Source organism: Micropterus dolomieu, linkage group LG08 (genome assembly GCF_021292245.1).
Source record: "Micropterus dolomieu isolate WLL.071019.BEF.003 ecotype Adirondacks linkage group LG08, ASM2129224v1, whole genome shotgun sequence".
NCBI classification, from domain to species: Eukaryota; Metazoa; Chordata; class Actinopteri; order Centrarchiformes; family Centrarchidae; genus Micropterus; species Micropterus dolomieu.
The window spans coordinates 5,981,495-6,007,246 of record NC_060157.1 but is presented as its reverse complement, the minus strand read 5'-3'; the positions used below and the strand labels follow the sequence as shown (position 1 = coordinate 6,007,246).

General features: G+C 37.5%; 1 protein-coding gene across 3 annotated transcripts; it reads right to left on the bottom strand.

Annotated features, from left to right (window-relative positions):
• Positions 1 to 567: 567 nt before the first annotated feature.
• Positions 568 to 24,254, bottom strand: hnf4a (hepatocyte nuclear factor 4, alpha). 3 transcript variants are annotated; one of them, XM_046055166.1, is made up of 11 exons: positions 23,931 to 24,254; positions 18,363 to 18,497; positions 4,745 to 4,916; positions 4,032 to 4,126; positions 3,435 to 3,541; positions 3,187 to 3,342; positions 2,575 to 2,662; positions 2,305 to 2,457; positions 1,911 to 2,147; positions 1,631 to 1,753; positions 568 to 1,217 (listed from the first exon to the last, which is right to left on the bottom strand). In XM_046055166.1, the coding sequence occupies exons 1-11, from the start codon at positions 24,034 to 24,036 to the stop codon at positions 1,075 to 1,077; spliced, it is 1,515 nt and encodes a 504-aa protein (XP_045911122.1). In that variant the 5' UTR covers positions 24,037 to 24,254; the 3' UTR covers positions 568 to 1,074. The 3 variants fall into 3 exon arrangements, with proteins under 3 accessions (XP_045911122.1, XP_045911123.1, XP_045911124.1); XM_046055167.1 differs by lacking the exon at positions 18,363 to 18,497 and having other exon boundaries at positions 23,931 to 24,249; XM_046055168.1 differs by lacking the exons at positions 18,363 to 18,497; positions 23,931 to 24,254 and adding an exon at positions 6,010 to 6,124.
• Between the last annotated feature and the right edge of the window lie 1,498 nt (positions 24,255 to 25,752).

The window sequence follows — 25,752 nt, the reverse complement described above, 5'->3', positions numbered from 1 at the left end:
CTGCCACGTTGGAGCCACTTTTTGTCCAGACTTTCCATAATGTCTGATATCTTCACTAAGTTGCACCATTTGCCATTTGTTATAGGACTATGTGCAATCCCATCAATTCATCAGAAAATTCTTCTCTTATAGTAAATAACATGGTCTGTAGAAAATGTAAAAATAGACCTTGAGATTTATTAATTCATCTTCACATTGTAAGGCGAAACATTGCCTGTTTTTTGTAAGGCAGTACAGGTTACAAGGCACAATTTATTCCATCAGTTAAACCACGATAAAGTAAACTAAACAAAAAATATAATATATTTTTTAAAAACCAAAACAACATATCATTGGGAAACTTCCTCAGTGCGTCTGCCTGTGACTTTTACAAAGCAGCACTGCAGACTTCACCATGTATATGGTATATTTCTTGGTGTAAATCTTAACATGATAATTTTACTACTGTAAATAATGATTTTCCAGTACATAAAACAAACTACAGATATTTTAGTCCAGTCAGAATATTTCAAGGAGACCCAAAAAAAGAAATAAAACTCATTCAAGAGATTTCCTTTAGCTTTTATAAAATGAATTTCTTTCTGAGTTGACACCATTTTATCACTAATGAACATAAAATAAAATACTGTGCAACACTAAATACATGACAATATAAGGCCTGTTGTAACATTCATAAAATACTGACATGATCACGCCACCATGTCTAACATAAGCCTTACTACACACACTGAGGCCATGCTAAAGGAAGTGATGTCACCCAATAATAAAACTATATATACAAAAATGTATTTATATGTGTCGATCTTACAGAACAACATCATGACTGGATAGTGTTGATGCTTATGGTTTTGTCTGGCTTTCGCTGAGCTGTGGAGCTCAACTGCAGCTGCATGTGTGAACAAATAGATCCCTGAAGAAAAACAGCAATCTGCAAGGGACATCATTGCAATTACATTCTATATATTCAGCTACTTTATTGTTTCAGTCAAGTTAACAGCTTGTGTATAAACTTACATATAAAGACCCTGGCTTAATGCAATAAAAAAACTGAAGGAATAAGAATTCAGAGGATTGTTAGATGGCCTCTTGCTTTGTAATAGTCGGCTGAGGGATGGAGGTTGGCTGCTTGGGCACGGTGGCAATGACCCCCTGAGCCATTTTATAATGTTCTGAGCTGGAGGCAGTAGGCGGAGACGGGATCGGGGTTTCAGGAGTGGCTGAAAAGTGGAACACAAAGGAACAGGAGCAAGTTAAAGGGAGAAACTGCAGCACAAGCAAGTGCATATTTACCATTCTGTGGTATAATATGTTGTGGGGCAACACAATTTTCAGATAAGAAATAAGCACTTTTGTGAAATTTCTCAGAGCATTAAACATGTTAAGAAACAATAACAGAAGTTCTCTTTGACAAAATAAGCCAGATTAGTTTCCATGAAGAACTTAGAGGATTATTCTGCCAAGCCTGTTTGTCCTTCCAGCTACCTGACTAGGCTGTACATGGAGCTCAGTAAGAGGGGGAAATTTGAAAAAACTGTATGTGGCAATGAAAAAAACTCAATATTTAAGATGAAGACACAGAATTAATATTAGATGCCACTACAGTGGTTGTACTAATGCGTTTTTTACTTACAGATTTGACCATTATGGATCGGCGTTGTCATGTTGCTGGCCACTATAACATTGCTGCTGAGGTGCTCCTGAACCAGGTGAGGGTGCAGAGAGTGAGGTGCATGTGGAGCCTCATTGGCAGAACCTGAGGCAAAGCACACAAATATACAGTCAATCTTAACTGACTACACAAAGAATGCCACAGTCCTCTCTGTTGTCTATATTGTTAATACAAGTGGATTCTGTACATTGATCCAAAGCTCAGAAATCACTGTCCTTCTGGGTTGGTTGAAATAGCTCACCTCCGAGAAGCATTTCTTGTAGCAGGTTGTCGATCTTGGCCATACCAAAGAGTTTGACAAACTGGATCTGTTCAATCATCTGCCAGGTGATGCTCTGTAGCGTCGGCAGCAGCAGGAGCAGCTCCCCAAAGCGGCCCCGGGAGTCGTACTGCCTATCATTAATGTAGTCTTCCAGGCTGACCTGGACCTGGTATCGCATCCGCTTTATCTTTCCGGGGTCACTCAGACCTTTAGCATCTGTGGGCAAATAAAAGCAGGGTTGTTTACAAAGAGAAGCGTGTTAATGGGTTTTCATTTTAGTGTCTAGAATAGTCTCTTCACTTTCACACTCGCTGATATCATATTGCATTCAAAAGTAGCTAACACAATCAAAAAGATCAGTCAGTAGTAGTACCTGGGTCAAAGAAAACTATGGCTTTCAAGCATGCATATTCATTGTCATCTATCTGAAGCTCCTGGAAGGGAAGCACCAGCTCATCCAGGATTCTCACTGCTACTCTACCCACTTCCAACTCCGGGCAGTTTCTGGGAATGATGTAGTCGTTTCCTACCGGAGAAAAGCATTGTTGGGTGAGATTTCAAACAATACATTAGAATTTAGCTTTGGGCGATGAGTAATGGTATTATGAGTATGGTGAAATACTCCTTCTTGTGTCAATTGTACCTAATAAAAGGATGTCTTTGTATAGCATGGACCTCTTTGCAGCACCGAGCAAGAGGTGTTCTCCAGCATGGGCACGCAGCAACGCCACCTGAAACACAGTGAATACATGTACTCATTAGCTGTGTGGTAATAATCTGCAATCCTCTACATGTTAATCTGACTGTTTTGTTATTGTTTAGTTCTATCCCTTTCTGAAAAGTCCATTCATCTGGAGCTCACTGAAGAGAGGAAGAGAAAAACCCTGGCGAGTAAGACACTCACTGATATAACATCAGCAAATCAGTTACCAAGGCCTGGTGATCACACTGTTAATGATTCTGCAATGATTCTCGAGGAGGGATATAACTTTAAAACCAGCTCATCATATTCTAACTCTAAAATACATTAACCACTCCGGTTGAAGGGTATGAGGTTTTGAGTGATGAAAAAAAACGTGTAGTACATTTTCTTAATTTATCTCTACTACATTTTTATTTTAATTAGGAAGAACATGGTCACTGATTCTATACTCGTGTGTTCCTGCCGCCCACACTATGGTTTTGAGTAGACTGGTTGATGAGTGACCAGAGTGTCTATACAACTATGTACACTGTGTCTGTCTATGAGTCTTACCTGGTCATCCAGGGGCAGGTCACAGAAGGCTGGGATGTACTTGGCCCACTCCACTAAGACCAACAGCTGTTGTTTCATGGACTCACACACGTCTGTGATGGTGGCAATCTTTTTAGTCCTTATGTCGCCGTTCAGTATAGGAGCAGGGGAGGTGATCTAGACAAGGCAGTGCAGACATGAAATCATTCGATGCCTAGTTACAGGTCATAGTTGAGTGTGATTCCCAAAGATCATTTAGTAGGTCTTACCTGTCGTGACAGTACGTCTGCCTGGATCAACGCATTAATGGATGGTAAACTGCTGTCTTCATAGCTGGATCTCCTGGTGCTGATTCTGTCTCTTTCATTCTGCACAGCTAAAACACACAGATTTATAGAATCATTACTGCTGCAGCAACATTCAGCTGCTACTTGCAGAAGAAAAATGTGTCCTTGTCAAGCGGCTAAATAAAATGAAAATGCAGGAAAACAATGAAAAATGCTTAATTTCTCCATTTCGTTGTTGCACAAAGAGCACCATTTAAAAGAAAAATAAGTCTTCCGAGGTTGTCATGTTTATCAGTATATGGCCATTATTGCTCGGAAATGTTTGCTCAGCATAAGCTGGTTGGAGACTTCAGCACTCCACTGAGTGAACATTAACAAAGTAATACTCTGGGTATTGCGACACACTCAGACGAATCGTGTCAATTCGGTGGGGAGACAGCTCACACTCTGGCAGTGATTTGCTGATTAAATGGGAATTTCTCTTTTTATCAGGCAAAAGTAACGTGTTGTTTTCCCAAAATATATAGATTGAGTTTATAGATTTAGTCAGTTTGTTTTGAACAAACAAAATGCTCCTACCTTCTTTCTTCATGCCAGCTCTGAAGCATTTCTTCAGTCTGCAGTATCTGCATTGGTTTCGCTTGTCTTTGTCCACAATGCATTGTCTGTTGAACCTGGAAAATGAGTGGAATGAGTTTGGTAATGCTATCATGTGTGAAGCTTTTAGAGCTGCAACAATTGCTTAATTAATCTGCAACAAAATTTTTTAAAAATTGTCAAACATTTGGTGTTTCCAGCTTCTCGGATGTGAGGATTTGATGTTTTTCTACACAGTAAACTGAATATTTTTGTATTTTGGAATATTTGTCTGACAAAACACAACCTGTCACATAAACCTGTTGGTTAAATTATAACGGGCATTTTTCACTATTGTCTGACATAGTGAATAGTGACAAGATTAATCAGTTAATCAAGAATTAATTTATAATGAAAATAATCATTAGTTGCATCGCTAGAAGCAATTAGGCTCTTTTATGCAGTATTTATAACCAATATACTGAGATAAACAACACAAGTTTATGTTTTGCTTTGTCTCTCTTTCACTCATCCAGCCACACAAACATCAGTGTGTAGTTGGGAACCAGCTCCATTGGCAGGGCTCGATTTAAGTAAGTGAGAAAGTAAATAACTTTATTCATATTGCACCCTTCAACAATGCTTTGCTTCAGTGGCACACCAACAGTAGTAGAAAATTTGTATTTTTCCCTCTTCAGTCATAGATCTGTCCTCACCTGCATGAGTACATGTGGTTTTTGCGGACGCTGCGTCTGAAGAAGCCCTTGCAGCCGTCACAGCTGGATGCCCCGTAGTGTTTGCCAGTGGCTCTATCTCCACATATGGCACACAGGCTGCCCGCCCCCAGGTGGCCGGTAGCATTCATGCCACTCTCAGTCGGTGAGGAGTCTGCCACAAGGAGGGAGAGAGAAAAACATCAGGTCAGCAGACTTTTAGTTAATCTCTTTTAGACATGTAACAGGGTGACCCAAAACCAGAGGAAGAGTGTTTCTATAAAAGCTTCATTCGATCAGTCAACAAGCATCACAAAATATGTTTGAGCACTTAGAGTTCAGAGGCTGAAACAGACAGATCAGTCTGTCAAGCTGATTTGATTTTAAAAGGTGTGAACGGCCGGAGTGAATACGGCGATCAACTCCATTGACAGCTGATCAAAACCAGCCTTCATGAGAACCTGCGAGGATCTGTTACCTGCCTGAGTAGCTCACAGAGAGTCAACAGAGCATAATTGATGTCAGCTTGATTACCTCTGAAAAGGCAATCACTGGAGACAGTTTTCTTTTTGGTCACCCACACAGTCATCAGACTGGGTCAATCAATCATGTCATGATACATGTTATAGATTAGAAATGACAGGCTGACTCAATAGACATTGTTATACATTTCTATAACAAAGTAGAAAAATGTAAATAAAAAAAAAAAAAATGCGGTAACTATTGTTCCCTGTCAAGCTTCCTTTTTTTAGTCTCATTGGGAATTTCTGAATCAAGATCACAGCCAGACGTCATGGGAGACTGCATATAAAAATAAGTTGGTGTCATTGTAAGCACTTTCTCAAAAAACTGAACCTTCTATCTTTGCTTTAGACTCGGTGGGAACAGACAGTTTGTAACAGGAGATGGACGATCATGATACTCAAACTACTGCTTCATCAGAGGGTGAATATCAGTCCACTGTAATCAATCTGACACCACATCACTCAACAAGCTGAAACAGGTTCAAACTGCTTCGACCAAATTAACTGAGTGCGTTGAGAATAGAGCAGAGTCTCGTAAATCAGAACCTCTTAATGTTTTACTATTGCACCCAGAGGTGATAAAAAGAAGGCGACTGCACAGGATCATCCCAATGCAAGCAGGAGCAAATGGACAAATGACCCCTTTTTATCACTTAATGCCAGAACTCCCGCTGTCCCTGGCCAAAGTTTTAAATCAGTTAAAGTTTCAAAGTTCAACGCCAGAGTTGCATATATGTGACTCACCTGCACCCAAGGGGAGCACTTGCATGTTTTCGAACTCCAGCGTGGTATAGGCTGGGTCCAGAGCCTCGCTGTAGTCTGCCATGTCCATGTCTGCTAGTGCTTTGGACAAACAAATTCTCAACTACCTGACAGTAGGGCAGAAAGACTTGTCCAAGAAGCTAATGTGCCCCCCCTTCCTCCTTCCCTTCTCACACCCCTACACACCTCCACTAACCCCCACACTCCCTCTTTTTTTAAGCCTAGCTCCGCCCAGTAACAAGGTATCTCCCTGGCCCAGTTGAGTGTGATGGGGACCTACTGGTGTCAGAGGAGACCAGTGACTTGACAGCAGAGCTTGCCTCCTTCCCTCATGCCGCTAACCAGAGGAGAGGTGGAGTGTCTCTGGTTGATGGTTAACTAGCCCCTTCACTGGTGAATCGCAGGGTTGTATTTTTTTTTTAGAAGAGATAGCACAACTTTGATTTCTGCCATCTCTTCTTGTTTCTCTGTCAGTAATGGATGAACAATTCCTCTGTGTAAGCTATATCAGGTCAATGCTTTGCCAAATCACTCCTCCACTTTAAACCAGTACATTTTAAAGCCAACAATTTCTGTAGCATTCTGTTATCACATGCACTAAAATGACAGCAGCCATGTCACCTTATAAAGCAGCCATGACCAAATGAAGGGGCATCTTAGCTTCATGTGTCTGCAGGGAAACCCACAGTAGTAAAAAGTGAAGTACTGTACTTAGATGCAAGTTGTACCTGAGTATTTCCATTTTATGCTACTTTTTTCTTCCACTTCACTACATTTCAGAAGGTAACATTGTGCGTTTTACTCCACTACATTAATGTGACAGTCAGAGGAAGATTATGAGGCAATGTGCCAACACAAGACTCACAAACTGAAAGACAAACAAAATGTTTGTAGTTGTTTTGTGTCTCTTTCAGTGACATTTTTGGTTCAAAAGCTGCAGCTGAACTTCAGTGTTTAGGTCACAGAGGAGATCAGTTGGTCAAAAAGGTTCCTGCCACAGCAGATCCTTTCTGACTTTTTTCTGCACAGATATTATACCAAATTCTACAGCACTAAGAAGACCTTTCCTTAAAACAGCTAGCCTACTGTCAAACTGATTGCTCCACTAATTTTACTGTACGTAAATGAAATGTTGCTGTGGCCTGAATTAAATAAATAAATAAATCGTGAATTGGATAGGTTGACTCAATTTTAAAAGAAAATAAAGCACAATCAAGACATCCATACATTTAACTAAGATGTGTTGCTTTACAACTAAAAATGTTAACAGGCACTTCAAACACAGTTTGTTTAGCAATCCATCTATGCAGACAGCTATATTTGTTCTTAGACTTCGCAAAATAAGATTTTACTTTCAACAATGAGCTGAATTTATAGCCTGTGATACATTATTATAGATTAAACTACCCAACAATATATTAAAATGTATAAGCTCCGCCTTGACCCCTGCCACATTAAAATGCGTTTTATATGTTAATGCATCAATGATAATGATGCAGTAAAATCAACAATATACATTCTGTAGAATGAGTACTTACACTTTTGATTCTTACAGTACTTTTAGTTAATAATACTTTTATACTTTTACTTGTATGTTTACATAGTGGCATTTTGGTGATTTTACTTAAGGAAATGTTTAGAACACCTCTTCCATCACAGGGAACCGTCTAGTCTAATGTCATATTCAGACCTACTTCCGTGTTTAATACGTCACTGGTAAATCTGTGTTAATTCTTGCATAATTAACAGGGGAAATAGCTCTTGCTAAAGCAAAGTGATGCCTTTATGTAAAAGACTTTATTGTTTGTGAAAATGCAAGGTGCCTGTGAGGCTGATCCAATTTAGTATTAAGAATCCTAGCAAAATAAAAGTCACAAAGATGTATTCTTCAGTAGGAAATGAACTTGGCGTGTGTGTGTTCTTCATCATAGACATGCCTAAATAAATAGATAAAGTTAACAGATAAATGGTTGAGTACAGATACAAATTTGACCCACTTAATGTTTATAAAGAGCCTTAACCCTGATACTTCTAGAATTACATCTTGTATGAAACAAGTTATCGATTCTATCAATTTCTATACAATATATTAGTTATACTGTTAAATAACATCGAGTTATATATACACTTAAATATTCACAATTAGAACATGAGTGGTGGTGTTGATGAAAAGGAGCCACTGATGTATTACATTTTACAACATTTTACATACATTAAACATTATATTATATATTATACAACTATAATTTTAGTTTTACAAACACTCTTTAAGGGAACCTTCCACTGAATAGAAGGTTAAGATTTCCTGAATTAAAAGAAAACATGTAATTCTGCATGTGATTTCAAATTAAATGAGCTTTTTGGTGTAAATTGTATATGTGAATATAAACGTTCATGTGAATTTTTATTGCCATGTTAATTGCTTGTTAATTTGGATGTGATTGTGGGGAAGAACTATTCTCACATCAAAATTAACACTTTATTTCAACCCACCTTATTTAGTGTAAGCAGTATATAAAGACTTAGTTTATGGTTTATGGTGCACAGCACACTATAATGTAGTTTTAAAAGTGTATTTGTCAACAAGTCTAACTCCTGTGAAGCACAACTGGTCTGTAAACAGTTAATAATATTACAGTTGCAATAATGTTTTGTATGAATATAAAATCTGAAATATTTAATACATTATTTGACATGTGAACTATTCTTATATATATATATATATATATATGCTTAATACATTACAATGGGTCATAAACAATTTATTATGTGTTTATATACTTCTTATAAATGATAATTAAAAGTAAAGAGTTACAGATTGTACAAAATAAATTGTTATGTTACATTCTTGATTACAAAAAAGTATTAAATATTGCTAAGTTTTTAGCAGGAGGTCATGTGTATAAATGTCTAAATGGCCAGGCGACACGCCATTTACAAGTGTTTAAGTGTACTATAGACCAGCGTAGGTTTAATACTCAGCGTACTTTCATCGAAATGGTGTCAGTTAAGTCATAAATATGGTTCTTTTGTGTCTAAATCCTTTCAATATTTACAAAAACTCCACCTGTTTATGAAGGCCAGGAGATATGAATGAACTCTCCGGATAAAATCTAAGAGGACCTTGAGTTAGAAATTTGAGCTGAACCTTTAAGATCAGTATGTCGTCATGAATTTTAAACACATTTATAAACCCACCTGTTAAAGATTTGTAAATGTGTGTAATCATAAATCAATAAATGTGGTTTCAGCTATACTATACTGTGAAATCAATCATTCACTTACTGTTAATATGCCCATTATGGATGCATAACAAGAGCAGTTATAAATGGTGATAAATACATTAATCAACATCTAAAAATGTACTTATATCTGCTCACAACTATATTATAGTGTGTTATAAATTACGTATTACATACGTAATACGTGCTCATAATGCTGAATCGTGGAAGTAACACGTTATCTTCTTTCCAATCTGGAGTAAAATGCGTCACGTTTTTTTTATGAGAATAAAATGCTGAAATTATTTCTTACATAATAAAATCTGACATTGGTCTGAAAAGCATACGTGCTTTCAGTTTTTTTGGGTGGTTTTCTCATGTGACTTTTGACATCTGAATCTGTGGATATCCTCAATGCGATTGTTTAAAAAAATAAAAATAAATGAATTATCTGCTTGCGCAAAGTGGCCACCTCTTACATGTCACACAGCAAACAGTAGTTTTGTATTTGAAGAGAAAGTGCCAGTACATAGCTGCAGGTCAACGATCCGGAGTTCAGCTAGACCTCAAAAGCACTAAACCTCATGTAGGTGAACTTGTTAACCATACACTTAAATTATACTGGGTGCTCATAAAATTATTTTTCTTCCACCAGGCAAACACCATAACATTCCCAGTGGCTCCTGTGCATGATTCTGAGATGGTCTGTTCAATGATTAAATACTGACAAAACCCCTCTTACAGTAATCCAATCAGAAACGAAAATGATTAAACCTGCAGAAACTACTTTTAACACTGTCAGATATGATGATAGATTTAGATCCATTGATCTTATAGTAAGTCAATGCTGTGAGGATCTTTAACAACCTGATTAACTCAATAGAAACTACTCCCATGATCAAAAAAGGATTAGCAGCAACTTTTTTTACACACTCCTGCAATGCCCACAGATGATTATTTTGCATCAAACGCAGCTCAATTGGAGCATGCTGTTTCACATGTGTGTACAGAGGTCATCCATTACAACATATTTCCACGTTCGATCGGCGCTGCTCTTCTGCAATGGCCATATTTGCTCAAGAAGTGTGCTGATTATTTCAAGGCAATAAGCGAGGTAGAGGGGTGGTGTGGAGGGGGTGGTGAAGATGAGACAATCAGAGAGGAGCTATGAATGAGTCACTCAGAGCAAATCTTATCTTCTCTGTCATTAAAGTGCTTTTTATCGTTGCTCCCATCTTAAATTTCTGTGAACTCCTCAAGGAACAGTCATATACAGGACTATAAAGTATAATCTGCACGGTAACAGCTTTCTTAATCATGAACTGACAAACTGTTCTGCTGTGCTAGATAGGGCAGCTTAGCCTTAAATTCTCCCATGACTTATGTGTATTTTGAGGCGGGGGCTTGTCTTAACATACTGTACCTACATTCCCACAGTACACAGGCTGGATTGGCTATAAAACACAAAGCCCTATGAACAGATTTAAAGTTATTGCAGCAGGTCTTTATGGTGACAAATTCTAATGTAGTCCACATATTCATGAGTTCTGCTGAAGATGAAACTTTCAGCTTCTGCTGTCATCTGTAAAACAAATTGTAAAATTAACTATATATTTTTAATTATATCTGAAAGGCATAGCTTGACATTTTGGGAAATACTTTATTCCCTTTCTTGCAGAACGTTATCCTCCTTAAAACCACAATGTGATGTTTTTACTTTGTTTTTGTTTTTGAAACATACAAGCAATAACATGTTAATTAGTGAGCTTTTGAGGTGCTGGTATTTAGTTACATTTGGATGTTTCTCCCTGTTTGCAGTCTTTATGCTAAGCTAAGCTAACTGGTTACTGATTGTAGCATCATACATAATCAGACATAATGTGCAAGTATCACTTTATGTCTGTGGTAATAATCACAATTGTGGCCAAATCAGTGTTTGCATGATGCCCCCGGTCACCTTGCGCCTTCATGGTTGATTGTTTGTAATTTACATGTCATCTAGACACTGGATAGACCCTTTAGCCAACTAGAAATTTCACTATCAGAAAGTCTGAGGTAAAATTCTGAGGTTATAAACTCACATATGCTTACATTGCTAGCTAGCTGGCTGGCAAGTGCATATTTTACCTCTGACTTTCTGTTAATGAAGTTCCAGCAACCTCAAGTCTGAGGAATAAATTAAAGGAAAATTGATAACATAAGACAATCCAAGTTTACTTTTACAATATAGGTCTATATTCCCCCTGCTTTTAACCAGCTACTTGTAGTTTATTTTATCTGTAATTTGCACTTATTAAAGTTATTTCCCACCATAGGGGGGCATCTTACCTAGTGGAAAATGCCTTTTCCCTAAAAAATACATTTGCTTAAATACAAATTAATTTGTCAACTGTAGATATTTATTTTACTTTATAATATGTTACCCATAGCATAGCCTTCTCATCTCTTCTTCTAGACATTGAGCTTAGGGGGGCATCTTACCCCAGTAACTTTTCAGTGCCTTTCTCCTAAAACTTACATTTGATTAAATTAAAATTAATTTAACTCTATGTATTTATTTTACTTTAAATTATGTTACCCTATGCATGGCCATCTTCAAGATACAAAAAAAATATATAATATTATTTTATGTGTCAGCAAATAGACATTGAGATTAGGGGGTCGTCTTAGCCCAAGCAACCCTACGTGCATAGGCAATAATAGAAGCCTGTTGTTGCCGATGGATTATGTATTTGGTAGGCCTATGTCTAATGTCCTTGTTTATATTTGGAATACAGACTGTAGCCTACAATTAACATGACTTACTACTGAGTTATATTTAAAATAAAGACATGATCTCTTTTGCAATTATCCTTATGACTCAGTTTTAATCACCCGCTGCTCAGAAGATCATTGGTACCCATCTCCCGAGCAACAGTGATATTGGTGAGGTGAGATGCCTACGCAGAACCCAAATGATACTAAAGGACAGTCCCACCCAGCCACAGCCAGTTCACCCTGCTGCCTTCTGGGAAGCGATATAGAGGTTTCAGCTGCCACACCACCACACTGCAGATTTTTCCCCAAAGCTACCAGGCTCTTAAACTCAAACTCATCCTCAGCACTGCTCCACTGATCATTGAATATTGTTTATTTCTGTTTACCATTTTTATAACTGCTTCTGTATTAACGTATATTGTCTGCTATGTAGCAGAAGGGAGTCACAATGCTCAATTTCATTATATAACCTGTTTTGTTGTGACAATAAATGTACCTACCTACCTACCAATCCAGTCCTTTTTACCTGTTGAAATACCTTTAAATGTCCAATACAACCAATAACATGCAGTATTTCACTTGCCAGAAAGTGATTACAGCCTCTACTTATTGACTAAAAGGTAGATTCTGCCTCAAAATGACTTGATTTATTTGAAAATACCTTTAAATGGCCAAAACAACACTTGAAATGCATTCTTTTACTTGCTAGACAGAAAGTGATTACAGAATGACTTGATTTCATTCAGAAGAGTTATATCTGACAGATTATAAAACCGAAATTGTCCCCCTTTTTATTTCATATATAATAACATTATATTTTTTAATGACCACCAAACCAAAAATATCCCTGGTTTTCATTTCAGAAATCTGGTCACCTTAAGCTGATGATACACGGAGAAACTTTTAGAGCAACGGTGCTGGGCAATGTTGCCGTCAGTGGTAATGAGTTAAGATTACTACATTAATTCCCTTCTTCCACCCGCCCCGTCCCGCCGCTATCCGTTGAAAACATGGTCAGGCTTGGCACCAGCAAAGTTGCCCCGTGTATCATCAGCTTTAGACTATGTGCCAATATTGAACATGGGTCTAGTCTGTTGGTCCATTGGGTGCACCATTATATTACGTTCATTTAGCTGACATTTTTATCCAAAGCGACTCACAGTTGCTATATATGTCAGAGGTTGCACGCCGCTGGAGCGACTAGGGGTTAAGTGTCTTGCACAGGGACACAATGGTGGACATGTTACAGTGGGGAGTTGAACCCAGGTGTCTCGCACCAAAGGCATGTAAATGTAAATGCTCCGTATTTGTATAGCGCCTTTCTAGTCTTTTCGACCACTCAAAGCGCTTTTACACTACATCTGCATTCACCATTCACTCACATTCATTCACTGAGCCTAAGTGCTCAAACAGAAACTAACATTCACACTTATTCATACACTGGCGGAACAGCCCTGACTTATATTCTAGCACTAACATGAGTTTGACAATTGTTTTTTTGAGTGAAATGTCTTGACAACTATTGGCTGGATTGACATGCAAATTGGTACAGCCATTCACGTTCCCCTCAGAATAAATTGCACTAACAATCAAGTGATTAACAATCATCAGGTCAAATTTTTAATTTGTCCAATACTTTGGTTTATGACCAAATACCTCATCAGTCTCAGAGGTACTTTGTTTCGTGCTAATTAGCTAATTTTAGCATGATAGCACACTTAACTAAGATGGTGAACAGTAAACAACATACCTGCTAAACAGCAAGCACGTTAGCATACTGACGTTAGCAAAGTGCCACTGTGCCTTTGTACAGCCTCACTGAGCTGCTAGCATGATTGTTGACATTTCATGTAATAATTACCATGATCTTTCTGCAACAACAGGCCCATTTACAGAGTTTTCAAAATAAGATGACGTTATATTTTTTTATTATGATTAAAGAGCCTATTTGAGTATATTACATTTTAAATCATTAAAACAGTTAAACACTGCTAACAGGGCAAAGCATTTAGCAGCAGATGTGTTTCTTTTGAATCTAAATTAAAATTAATGTGTCAAAGCCAAAATGTAGAACAACAGGAAATGGAAATAGGAGAGATGGGTGAATGTAGCCTACTTTTAGGGATAATGTACCATATAATAAGTAATACCTGCAATAATTGAAAAGCAACTTTCTTAATTAATGTAGAAGAGGTAGTATTCTGTTGTTATGTAATTTGGGGTGGCCGAGATGGAAATAAATTCTATTAACTTGTTTTTATCTTGTGTCTTCAGTTTTAAAACATTGTGTTGTTTAGTTTTCTTCTCTTGTGTGTGTTTTTCATTGTTTTGTTTTGGTGAATATTTGTGTTTAATGTTTGTGTTGTTGATGGCAGAATAAAAATCATCAGTCAAATCATATTTTCATTATTTTTGTCCTATTGTTATGTTTGTGAGCATCAAATAAACTGGTGATGAGCAGTTATTTACGCTGCAACTACACTTTTATTAACACTTATAATAATAATAATAATAATAATGACTTGGTACTGGCAGTAGCTGACCAAAACTATTTGACATTTAGATGTTGAAATAAATGCGAAGTACAGTGAGAGGCTGCCATGTTGAAATGTGATGGACCACAGGGTGCTGTCTTATAATCAGTCACCCAAACTCCTGCCCCGGGGCTAAAAGTCAAAGGATCGCTTAGACCTGATGTAACACTTGTGATTCTCCCCTTTGAAACTTCAAACTCCAGTTTGTGAACAAAGTCCTGTCTATCTTCTGAATAGGAATCTCCGACCACTGACCAAACTCCATTTGCAACCACTGCCTATTTGTACCTTCTCCTCAATGACTACATTTCATTTCCCCAAGTCCGATCTCAAAGGCAGTGCAGCAGGGAAGCAACACAGTAAAATCAAAATACAGGAACCAGCAGCTGGATGGGAAAGGTGATTATGGTGGCCTGGAAGAGTTAACAAGACGTGGAATATACTGTCTGGGGACTTATTTTGTTTCTTTCTAAGAGAGCTACATCACAGAGGACATGTTAATGTTTGTAAAGCACATCCCGGAGCGTGTTGATGTTGATAAGAGTGAAACATAAGGAGACAATGTGCTGGCTACAGCAGATTTGAGGGCAGCAGAAAAAAGGCTGCTGCTCTGCTCTCCTGCAGTAGATGGAGGAGATAGGTGAGTAGAGTGTCATGGCAAAGACCTTGTCAACAGATAACTATCTGCAAATAACACAGATTATGCAAGCCCCTGTGGCTGACCGCGGGAATATCATATTGTCTGTGCCACTGGAATATTGTCAGATACTTTTATTGTCGTCATGACAATGTGTTAAGATCAAATTTGTTTTTTTCCCAATTATTTCCTATTGTTATGTTAGTGTGGTCAGTCTGACAAACTGTGTGATACCTTTCTCCTGCTTTTATAGTTGAAAATGCTTTTATACAGCTCAGCTAAATAATTTATTTTTCCTTTCTTCACTGCAAAAACTAAAAGCTTAGTAAGATTAATTATCTTAATTGAAGGCAAAATATACTTGTTTTTTGTCTGACAAGGTATTTCTTCTTACCAGGCGGCTTTCATGTTAGAGAATTTCATTTGTCTCAAGTTTTTTTGGCCTTAAGTAGCAAGTGAAATATTCTTGTTCTGTTGGCAGATAATTTTGCTTATTTTAAGTAATTAAAATCATTTTTTGTGCTTGTTTTTGAGAGCTCAGTTTTTGCAGAGTTCCTGTCACTAATAGCACCTTATACCTCCAGTGAAGCTAATTTGTCCTCAGAGGCCTACAAATCCTGTTAACAAAAGCCAATCCATCCCCTGAAGTGGTGTTAGGTGCATGGTTTATAGGGTTTTATGCTAAAATTACATGCATGTAATAGGTTGCCAAAAGGATCCATGTAGAGGCCTTTCATTTTAAATTAAAAAGATAAAAAATGTACTGTAAAATGTTTTCCTTTTTTGTGTCGCTTTATCCAAATAACAGAGAGGTTTAAGTGTTTTATGAAGATAACTCCAATAAATTGAATATGCCAAGAAATCAGATATTTTTCTGAAACAACAGAAGAGTTGTCACTCCGTCCTTACCCACGATAACTATTTAGTCTCAGGGTAATGATAAATCGCAAGTGGCTATTTAGTTGTTCAGTAGGCCTATCTCATAGTATGAAGGGTGTAAAAATCAGGGAGGTATGCAGTTAGAGAACCATATAATACAGTTTTTTTGTGTTTCTTTTGAAATTGTTTAGGAGATTGTGCACTTTCTGTCTAAAATGCTCTTAGGTTAAAAATGACTTACAGTTCATTTTTTTACAGGAACTAACTTTTTAACCCAAAACTTTTTCTCATGCATTTAAATTATTTCTTCATTGTTTTTAAGGCCAACATAACCCTTCAAGACATCTTTGTAATGTTTCAAGCTGCAGTATTCTCAAGTATCTCACAGATAATCTTTAATCTACAACAACAAGCTTCATCTTGTTACACATCCAGTCAGACTGAAAAACTCAAGTAGCCTCTGTGCACCAAATAAGTAAACAATTGCATCAATAAACACGAAGACCCATGGAAGACGTAAATCAATCACAGTGCGTGATAAGGCTCTGTAATCATTAACTCTGTTTTGCTGAGAATTAATTTTGACTGCTGGCCCAATCACCTCTGTCAGCAACTCTGCTCTGAGTACTTTCATCTCTCTGATTCTCTGTAGGTCCTTCAGTAATCAGCCAATCAATAGACATTTAACCTCCACAGCTTGAATAACAAGGACTACGTGTATTTAGGAATTCAACATTATCCTGTCAGCACAGCATCAAAGAGGACTTCATCCAAGTTTATACTGTAAATGTTGTTTACAGATGTTGTAAATATTTGCAGTTCTTTAATAAATTCAAGAAGGCAAACATAATAATTAATCTGACGCACCACCTGCGCCAGTAACACTGATGCTTCTTTAAATTTTGGTTGGACAGTTCAAACACTTCATCGACTAACTTTCCTCAATGTTCATTCGCTGTTCTACCTGCTGAGGTCATATGCTGCTCTCTTCTGATCTTGTTAAGTCTGAACAAACCAACTCTGTCATCTGATCACGCTATCATTTTTGATTTCAGTGTCACAGGACAACTTTTTTTACTGCACTGCCTCAGGTGGTGCAAGAAGTATTTATATCTTTTTTCTTAAATAAAAGAAGCTGCAGCACAGTGAAAAAATACTTATCATCAGGAAAAGTTCTACATTCATGTGGATGGGCTTTCAAATTGCAGCTTTAGATCAGGACAGTGGTGAAAGTATTCCGATCCTTTACTTAAGTAAAACTGGCAATACTGCAATATGAAAATACTGCATTACAAGTAAAAACCCTGCATTGAAAATGTTACTTAGGAAAAGTGCATAAGTATCGTTAGCAAAATCTACTTAAAGTGTCAAATGTACTCATTATGCAGAAAAAAATGCCCCTGTCACTTTTATGATATTATATATTATATTTTTGTTATTGTTATGTTAACTTAATGTTACATTAACAAGTAAGTAGCATTTTAATGTTTTTAATGTAGCTGGCCAAGTTAATTTTAACTACATTATAAACAGCTTGGTACCTTGATCTCTAATAATGCATCATGTTTTGCATGTGACATGAAAATAAATCAGAATTAATGCTGTCTGCTACTCCTGATAAATGCAGTGAGTGGACTAAAAAGTACAATGTTTCTCTCTGAAATGTACTGCAGTGAAAGTATCATGCAAAATTCTATTAGTCAAGTTAATTAAGTTCATGAATACATGCACTTTTTTCTATTCCACCACTAAGTAAACTTCCTCAAAACTGTACTTTGGTATACAATATGTCTGTGTGTTACCTTCCACTACTACAGACAATATGAAATCGCTACTTAATACTGCCATCATGTGGAAACATATCAAGTCCACACTCAACTCAGTGTTGAGTTAAACAGGCTCACGCTATATGTTTCATCTACAATCTGTTGAATCACTGAATTATTCTGGGTCCAAAATATTTATCACAGAGTGTCAAGATATTGTATCGATGAATTTGTTGTCTATTTGTGCCACTAAATTCTCTCAATGAAGCAGCTCTTCTAAACAGTCAAAATTTAAAGCTTTCCTCACTCAAACCAGTTCTATAACACAATTACTTTAGAAGATTCAAGCAGAAGTAAACCAGAAACATATTCATTTTCACCTCAGCACTGCGTTCGTTCTGCTAGCTTCCAGCAGGTTTATTTTCCAAAGCTCTGTGGATTTAACGCACAAACAGCAGCTTGTTGTTCGCCCTAGATCCAGGAATAATCTACACACTCAACAACTAATTCTCAAAGTTCTCTCTGTTTCCTTTACCGTTACCTGGGTCGGTGAAGTGCTGCGTCCCATCTTGGCCATACATCCCTCTGAAGGCCGAGCCCTGATAGTGAGCCGGCCAGCTGAGCAAAGGCCCATGAGCCTCAGCGGCTCTCTCAGGCCCGGCCAGGCTGAGGCAAGCTGGGAGGAGAAGCAGGGCCACTGTTACTGGATAGTGCTGTTTGCCGGGGCCACCGGGCCGACTGTTAGGGCCCACAGCGCCCAGAGATAATCTCCTAATGCCTGTCACAATGAGATTTGATTGGAGACTTGAACACCCGGATTAATAGTGTCAAGTGAATAGTGTGTAATACCTACCCTCCAAACAGGCTAATTGGGCTTTCTGCCTCTGTTAAACACCAGATATTTTATTGCAGTACGGATTAAATTTCACTTCATTAGCTGAGTGATTTGTTCACCAGGACTCTATACTGTGACTCTTCTATTACACAAGATTAATATTTTCCATACGGCCAAAGTTATTTATATTTTTTTTATCTTATTTTAAGTTGAAAACAAACCAGTATCTGTTTCAGAGTTTACAATCACCATAAGTTCATCCAGATGACAAATTTCAGTATATTGTATATACCGTATACCAATTCCACCTACCTCATGTACATAACACCTCCACATAATACCTGTTTATTCCAGCATTCTTTGCACTCATCACACTGTGTACATGTATGCTTGTATGTGTATGTGCACCTGTAATTCACATCCACCTCCGACATGTACATAATAATAACTATAATGGTAATAATAATTTACTCCTGCATCCTTTGCACTCTGGTCATTGCTCTATTGTCTCAATCTGTCTGTTTTTGTTTATAGTGTGTATATATGTGTTCTCTATACTGTAGCCTGTGTTTGATTTTATTACTGTATTGTTGTGTTATTGTATAAGTAAGCACATAGTGAGCATTGTCCAATCCAGAGACAAATTGTATACACACACACATTGTGTACACATACTTGGCAATAAAGCTGATTCTGATTCTGATTCTGAAAAAGACAACTCTATATGAAAAATGTCAATATTGCAAAAGAGGGTTAAAGGGTTAAGAGGGTTAGAGGTCTTTGGTTTTAAACAGTTTTTTAAGTGGGTAGAAATGTGTGTGAAAGTAGCCAATTAAATTGCTTGTTGAGGGAAAATTGTTAAAGCAAGAGAAAAATAAACAACAAATGCAAGGTAAAGATGGCATGCATACAATCAAACCTCATTACAACATGAAGTTTACTTGTGTACCCAAGTCCTGTGTAGTGAGGGCCCATGGTCATAATTATCCGTCTATGCTTGCTGACGGTGTAGCTGCTCTACAGATGTAACCTGTTAAAACGACTTAAGTGATTCAGTCACTAATAATTGAACAAATGCTGTTCTGATCTACTTTTCCATTACAAATGGGCAACTCCCATCTATTAAGGATGATCATGGGATGTGAAAGCTCCAGAACAGCCGTGAAGGTACTTTGTCTTAAGATTGTTTTGTCAACAGTTTATAAACTAGTTAAAATTAGCTCCAATTTAGCTCCAATACAAACACAAGCCAGAAGGCTCTATGGTCATATCACCAGCTAAAACATTAAAATGCTGCTTACAAATTTATGGATCAAACTAAGCAAACACTGAGGAAACATTCTGCCACCTAATAGGTACTTCTACCATGCAGGACTTTGACTTATAATGGGAATATTTTTTACTGAAGTAAAAGATTGCAGTACATTAGTGCCTTTAGTTCAAATGACGTTCAAGCTTTTCAATTCAAAGTTTTCACATAAGCATTTAAACTCTGAAGAGATGCATTGCATCCATTTATAACACATTGTACGTACTGTATATGGGTTTTATGACAACTCTTAATTGTGATCCACGCAGCAGCTACCTTGTAACAAATATACCACAAACATTATTTATCATCATTGCCTTAATAATCTGGCTGTATTATGGTCTTTTAACAAGAAGATGTTGTCTTTGTTAGTCTAGTTGAGTTCATTTAACCCTTTCATTTTGTCTCTGTCACTCAGGCGGTGTGTTTTAAGGAGCCAGGCCTGCCTCTCGGTGCCCCGCTGTCAAGTCATTCAGCTTTGTAGATTAAACAGATATCCGCTGAGGAGCTGCTGAACGGCTGCTGTCATGTTTACATTCACCAAGTGATTCTGCCAACAGTAGGTTGTGACCGTTGGGCAATTAATCCCATGTGTCTGACATAAATTTATGTGTGCTGTGTGAGCTATACTGTAAGCTAAAATCAAGGTTTATCAACTTGCCTCAGTAGTTGAGTCTAGAGGAATCAAAAGGCTGCAACCTGGTGAATTGTAGGTCAGATTTTGTAGAAAATTACGCAAAACTTAACACTCTTGCCATTACGAATCATGTTAAAACTGGCAGCTGTAATCTGCTGGTGAATACAACAAATTTCTAATGCTAGCTAGAGACACAACGTCAGCACATTTCCTTTCAGTTTGTTTGGACAAAGAAGCATAGTATAACCCGATCTAGGCCAAAAAGAAGCTTAGTGTAGGCAGTTGCCAAAGAATGCAAACTTAAATGTCCTAGTTTTGGAAGATTTGGTGAGCGTATACTGTAGGGGGTAAACAAATCCTTTCAGAATATGTTGCTTTTCAAAAACAGAGCAAGTCAATCATTTGTGATACTATTTTCTGGTCATGGATCAAAGAGGTGGCTACACAGTGACCAATGCAATCATCACTGTTTTTTAAAATCAGGGGAATATGACAACGAAAATGTAACATTTTTTGACCCATACAATGAATACAGTCAAAATAACATAGTGTAGAAACTGGATCCTCTATCATGTCGTTTAAAGCATTAATCTCATAAAGACAAAAACAACAGAATGTTGGTCCTCCTGTAAGTACTTTCTGACTAAATCTTTGAAAACACGTCATGAATATATACTTTGACCTTTAAAAAAGGCTCAATAATTTCCTAAAACATCTGAAGTTTTGTAAGCTAACATGAGTAAATATGATGTTTCTAGGGGATTTTTTTTTAGTGGCAGACTATAGTATTTACAGCAGCAGGATGATGTATGTGGGATTGAGTCAGAATAAACTACAGTGTCTATGTTCAGCATTATAAAGGACATTCAACTGATTGTTTTTGGGCAAAAATTGAGCTCCACAATTCCATTAGAATAATAATAAGGAGGAAAATATAGACAGGCTTTAGGTAAAAAGACAATACTTGTTAGTAGAGTCAGTTCATTGTTGGTTTTAGGTTTTAATGGGATTTGTTGAAAAAAAGAAAAAATATCACCAGACATGTCCTCTAAAAGCAAGATTGGTGCTAATCATTAACTGTCGCTTGGCCTCTTTGCATAATTGTGGAGATTGTGCCTCTGATGGTACTGTATATAAAAATCTGCAATAAACATTCAGTAGCTGTCATATGTGACTAGTGGGACTAATGCCAAAATCAGCAGATCTGTGTGTGGTGGCTCATGTCTTGTTGAAGGGCAAGAAATTTCAACTTTGACACGCCTATTTGCACCATTGACCAATAGGAAACTGTCTTGACAATGCTGACCTTTATTTAACCTCCTCTGTTGCAGTATGAACTATCCCACAGAAGAATGAAAGAATTGGCACTATATAAATAAAATTTAAATGAACTGAAAAGAGAAATGGCTTTTCTTACTTTTAAGAGGCAGGACTTGAATGTACAAATACATCTTTGCGCCACAGAAGAATGAAAGAATTGAAGAATGAAAGAATTGGCGCTATATAAATAAAATTTAATTGAATTGAAAAGAGAAATGTTTTTTCTGACAGTTAAGAGACAGGACTCGATGGTACAAATACATCTTTTGTATTAACTGTGTGGACGCATTATCCTGTCAGCGACCAAGCTAGCAAGTGTTAGCAAGCTTGTTAGCCTGGAGAGCTTTAATCCCCCTTTAAAGAATCGTTACTGCGTGGAATAATGTACACTTCTGAGTATAAAATGTTAGGAGAGAGTAAACGACACAGTACAGATTGCACCAGCTACAGTAGATTACCAAGTAGCCAAGTGCGTAGTCTAGAGCCAACTATTTGTGCTGCAGTTATTTATGTTCTTGGTTTATGTTATAATTTTTCCAAGATCAAGTTCACATTACACATCACTCTCATTGTCTGATCAAATTGTAGATGAACAAGAAAACAGTATCACAAACTGGCTAAAGGGAAAACAAAAGCACCTCACTATTGGCAAAGTAAAAGATGTAAAGATGTAATTTGCTGTCCCACTTTCAGCAGTTGATGCAGTAGAAGAAGAGAAATTGGGAGAGCATTATAGGATAAATCTATTGTAAAAGTGCCATTCAGCCATTTAACAGGGGGTTACTCAAAAACCTGTCACTCTCGGGGGTTCCAGAAAATATGTAGCCCTACACAAAAACATGGATCACACAGAAACATCTGTTTAAAGACAAACCAACTGTTTAGCCACATTCATCACTTTTTTTTCTCATGATGGCCAGCTAAAAAATTAATTTGCATCTCTACATCCCACTGTGACATGCAAATTATTCAGTGAATGACCATGGGTGTAAAAACAAAACCCCACATCAACTGCTGTATCTGAAAGCTGGTGTGAGAAGTTGAACAGTGAGGCCTCTGCTTTCATTGAAAGAGTTCAGAACAGACGTCACAAAGGAACAGATGTAGCCCGTAGCAGCAGTGTGAAGATAGTGACTGAAGGGGATTTCTGTGGTCTTACAGACTTCACTGTGTTTGTGTTTGTGTTTGTATAGCATCATATCCTGTTGCCATATCTACAGATAGGCTTTGTGAGTTATTATCTTAGCTTTCATATTATGTCCGTTTCACAGTTACTTTACAGAAATAATGTTTTCAGCAACACAGGTCCAGAATAAACAGTTGTTTAAAATGCTAATTACAGTACAATTTGACATACTTCTACTCTTAATAGATATTGTACTTTGTACTTAAATTTATTTATTTGACACTTACAGTTAACGTTATTTTACTTATTTAAAAAAACAATGATTAATGATATGATGCAGTACTACTACTAATCTACCCAGTAGCAGTAGTATCAAAAATAGGCTCCATGTTGACAAACTACAGTGCAGAGCCATTAACTACTACTAAGTACTTTTAATGATGAGAGTTAAAGTATTACTATTATTAGATTGTGTATTTCTACTTACTTAAGTAAAGGATCTGAGTTCTTTTCCCCCCACTGAGAATACAAATACAGAGTCTTCTGCTCAAAAACTCTTACTTGTATCAGCAGCACCAAAAACATCATGTTCACATCACCTTGTAAACCTCTGCACCATCATCACCATCAGGCCCAACTCCCATGGCCTTTTTAACAACCTCCATATCTCTGACACACCTCCTGGATTACAGTCGTGTGGAAAAGGCAGACACAAATGGCGATGATATTTCCCCTCTGAATCTGTTGTGATCCAGCAGAGCTCAGGAGCCAAACGGCTGCTGCACAAACCACCGAAATGAAAGAAAAAGGCAAGCAGCTGCCACACTCGACCTTTTTTTCACTGAAGCCAAAACTGATAAAAACAAAAATGTTTGTACTCACCAAATGGAAGTTCCATACTTGAACTGACTTGTGTGTTTACATTGACCATGTCGTCCTCTGCTTCCTCGAGCATGTGTTTTAAATCCACGTTTTCCTCCCTCACCATAAGGTGTAAAATGTGGAAGTTTGGCGCAGCTTGCTGCAGTGTGAGAAGGGTGTTGTTGGTGCAAGGTAAGGCCGGTGTTGCCGCTGTTATCTTATTGATTTTCCTAATCTGGGCAAATGTGGGTGGGGAGGTTAAACAGTAACCAGGCTCGTATGGACACCAATCTATATAGCAGCTGTAACTACGGCAACATGATGATAGAAACTCAAATAGACATAAAGTTATCATGTGCTTTTCCCTCTTTCTCATCACCAAACAGCCGTTTCTCCAGATAAAGATTAGGAGTGAACAAGAGTGTTGAATAAGACTTAAAGGAGAGAGAAAGCTAGAGGGTGGGGAGAAATATGAAAGACAGAGAGGAGTGGAGAATGTACAGAGGGTGGCAGCGAACAAACTGTGTATGATGAGTAACGTAATCAGTTTTGTTTTGACTGAAGGGAAAAAGTAACTGACTGCTTAGCTGCCAGTTATAGAACTGGGCCTGAATCACCTGTGGATTGCAAGACACCCACTGAAATCTAATTTTAAAATGTCATTTCCACAGTCTCCTGGCAGAAATGGAAATCTCACGCCTGTTTCACTTCATAAAGGCGATTTTGTGCCATCTGATTGCAGCATCTGGCAGGCTTTTAAAATTCCACAGGCAAGTTTAGATATTTTCTTATGTCATTCACAAAAAATATGATGGTCTTTAACATGATTTATAAACCAGTCACAAGACATATTCAGGATTTATCACATACTGTACACACTAGTTGTTTTATGGTCTTTATGGGATTTACAGTCTCAATGAATAGTTTGACATTTTGGAAAATCCTTTTAGATGAGTCAGATGAGAATATCTTTACCACTTTTATGACTGTACGGTGAATACAGAGCTACAATGGTTTAACTTAGCTTACTAGCATAGATACTGGAAATGGGGAAATGACTAGTCTGGCTCTGTCCAAAAGTAACAAAATCCTACTGCCAGCACCTCTTAAACTCACTAACTCACTAACGTGTTACTAATCGTTTGTTTAATCTGTACAAAAACAGAAAAACCGACTATTTCTTGGCCGGCAACCTCTTTGTGATGGCAATTTGTTGTTTTTACAGTTCAGTTTTTAAACAGATTAGATATATTATGCGAATTAGTGAGATTAGCTGTTTCCAGTCTTTATTCTAAACTATGCTAAGCTAACCGTCTCATGGTTGTAGCTGCCGTACAGACGTGAAAGTGATGTAGCTCTTCTCATCTAACTCTCAGCAAGAAAGTCCATCCATCCATCCTCAACCACTTATCCTGCGTAAAGGGTCGCGGGGTCAGCAAGAAAGTGAATGAGCATATTTCCCAAAAATGTCAAACTATTTAAATGAGTGTTTGTGGAGGCATTGACTGGTGATGACAACTTGAAGACTGTCAATTATTCTATCAAGTGTTCAAAACAGCAGCAGATGTAATGATTTGTAATATTCATAACTATACAAACATGAAGCTCACACAGAATAAATTCCAGCTACTCTCCAATTCTGGATGAAGAGCTTCCAGATGAAAGGTTATCATTGTCACCGAAGTGCTGAGCTGCTCTGTACGTTTGTTTGTGAGGGTAAAAATGTTTTCCATATCAAATATGTTACATGTTTGCTGTTAGTGGCCATGGTGTGTGTGTGTGTGTGTGTGTGTGTGTGTGTGTGTGTGTGTGTGTGTGTGTGTGTGTGAGAGAGAGCATGTGT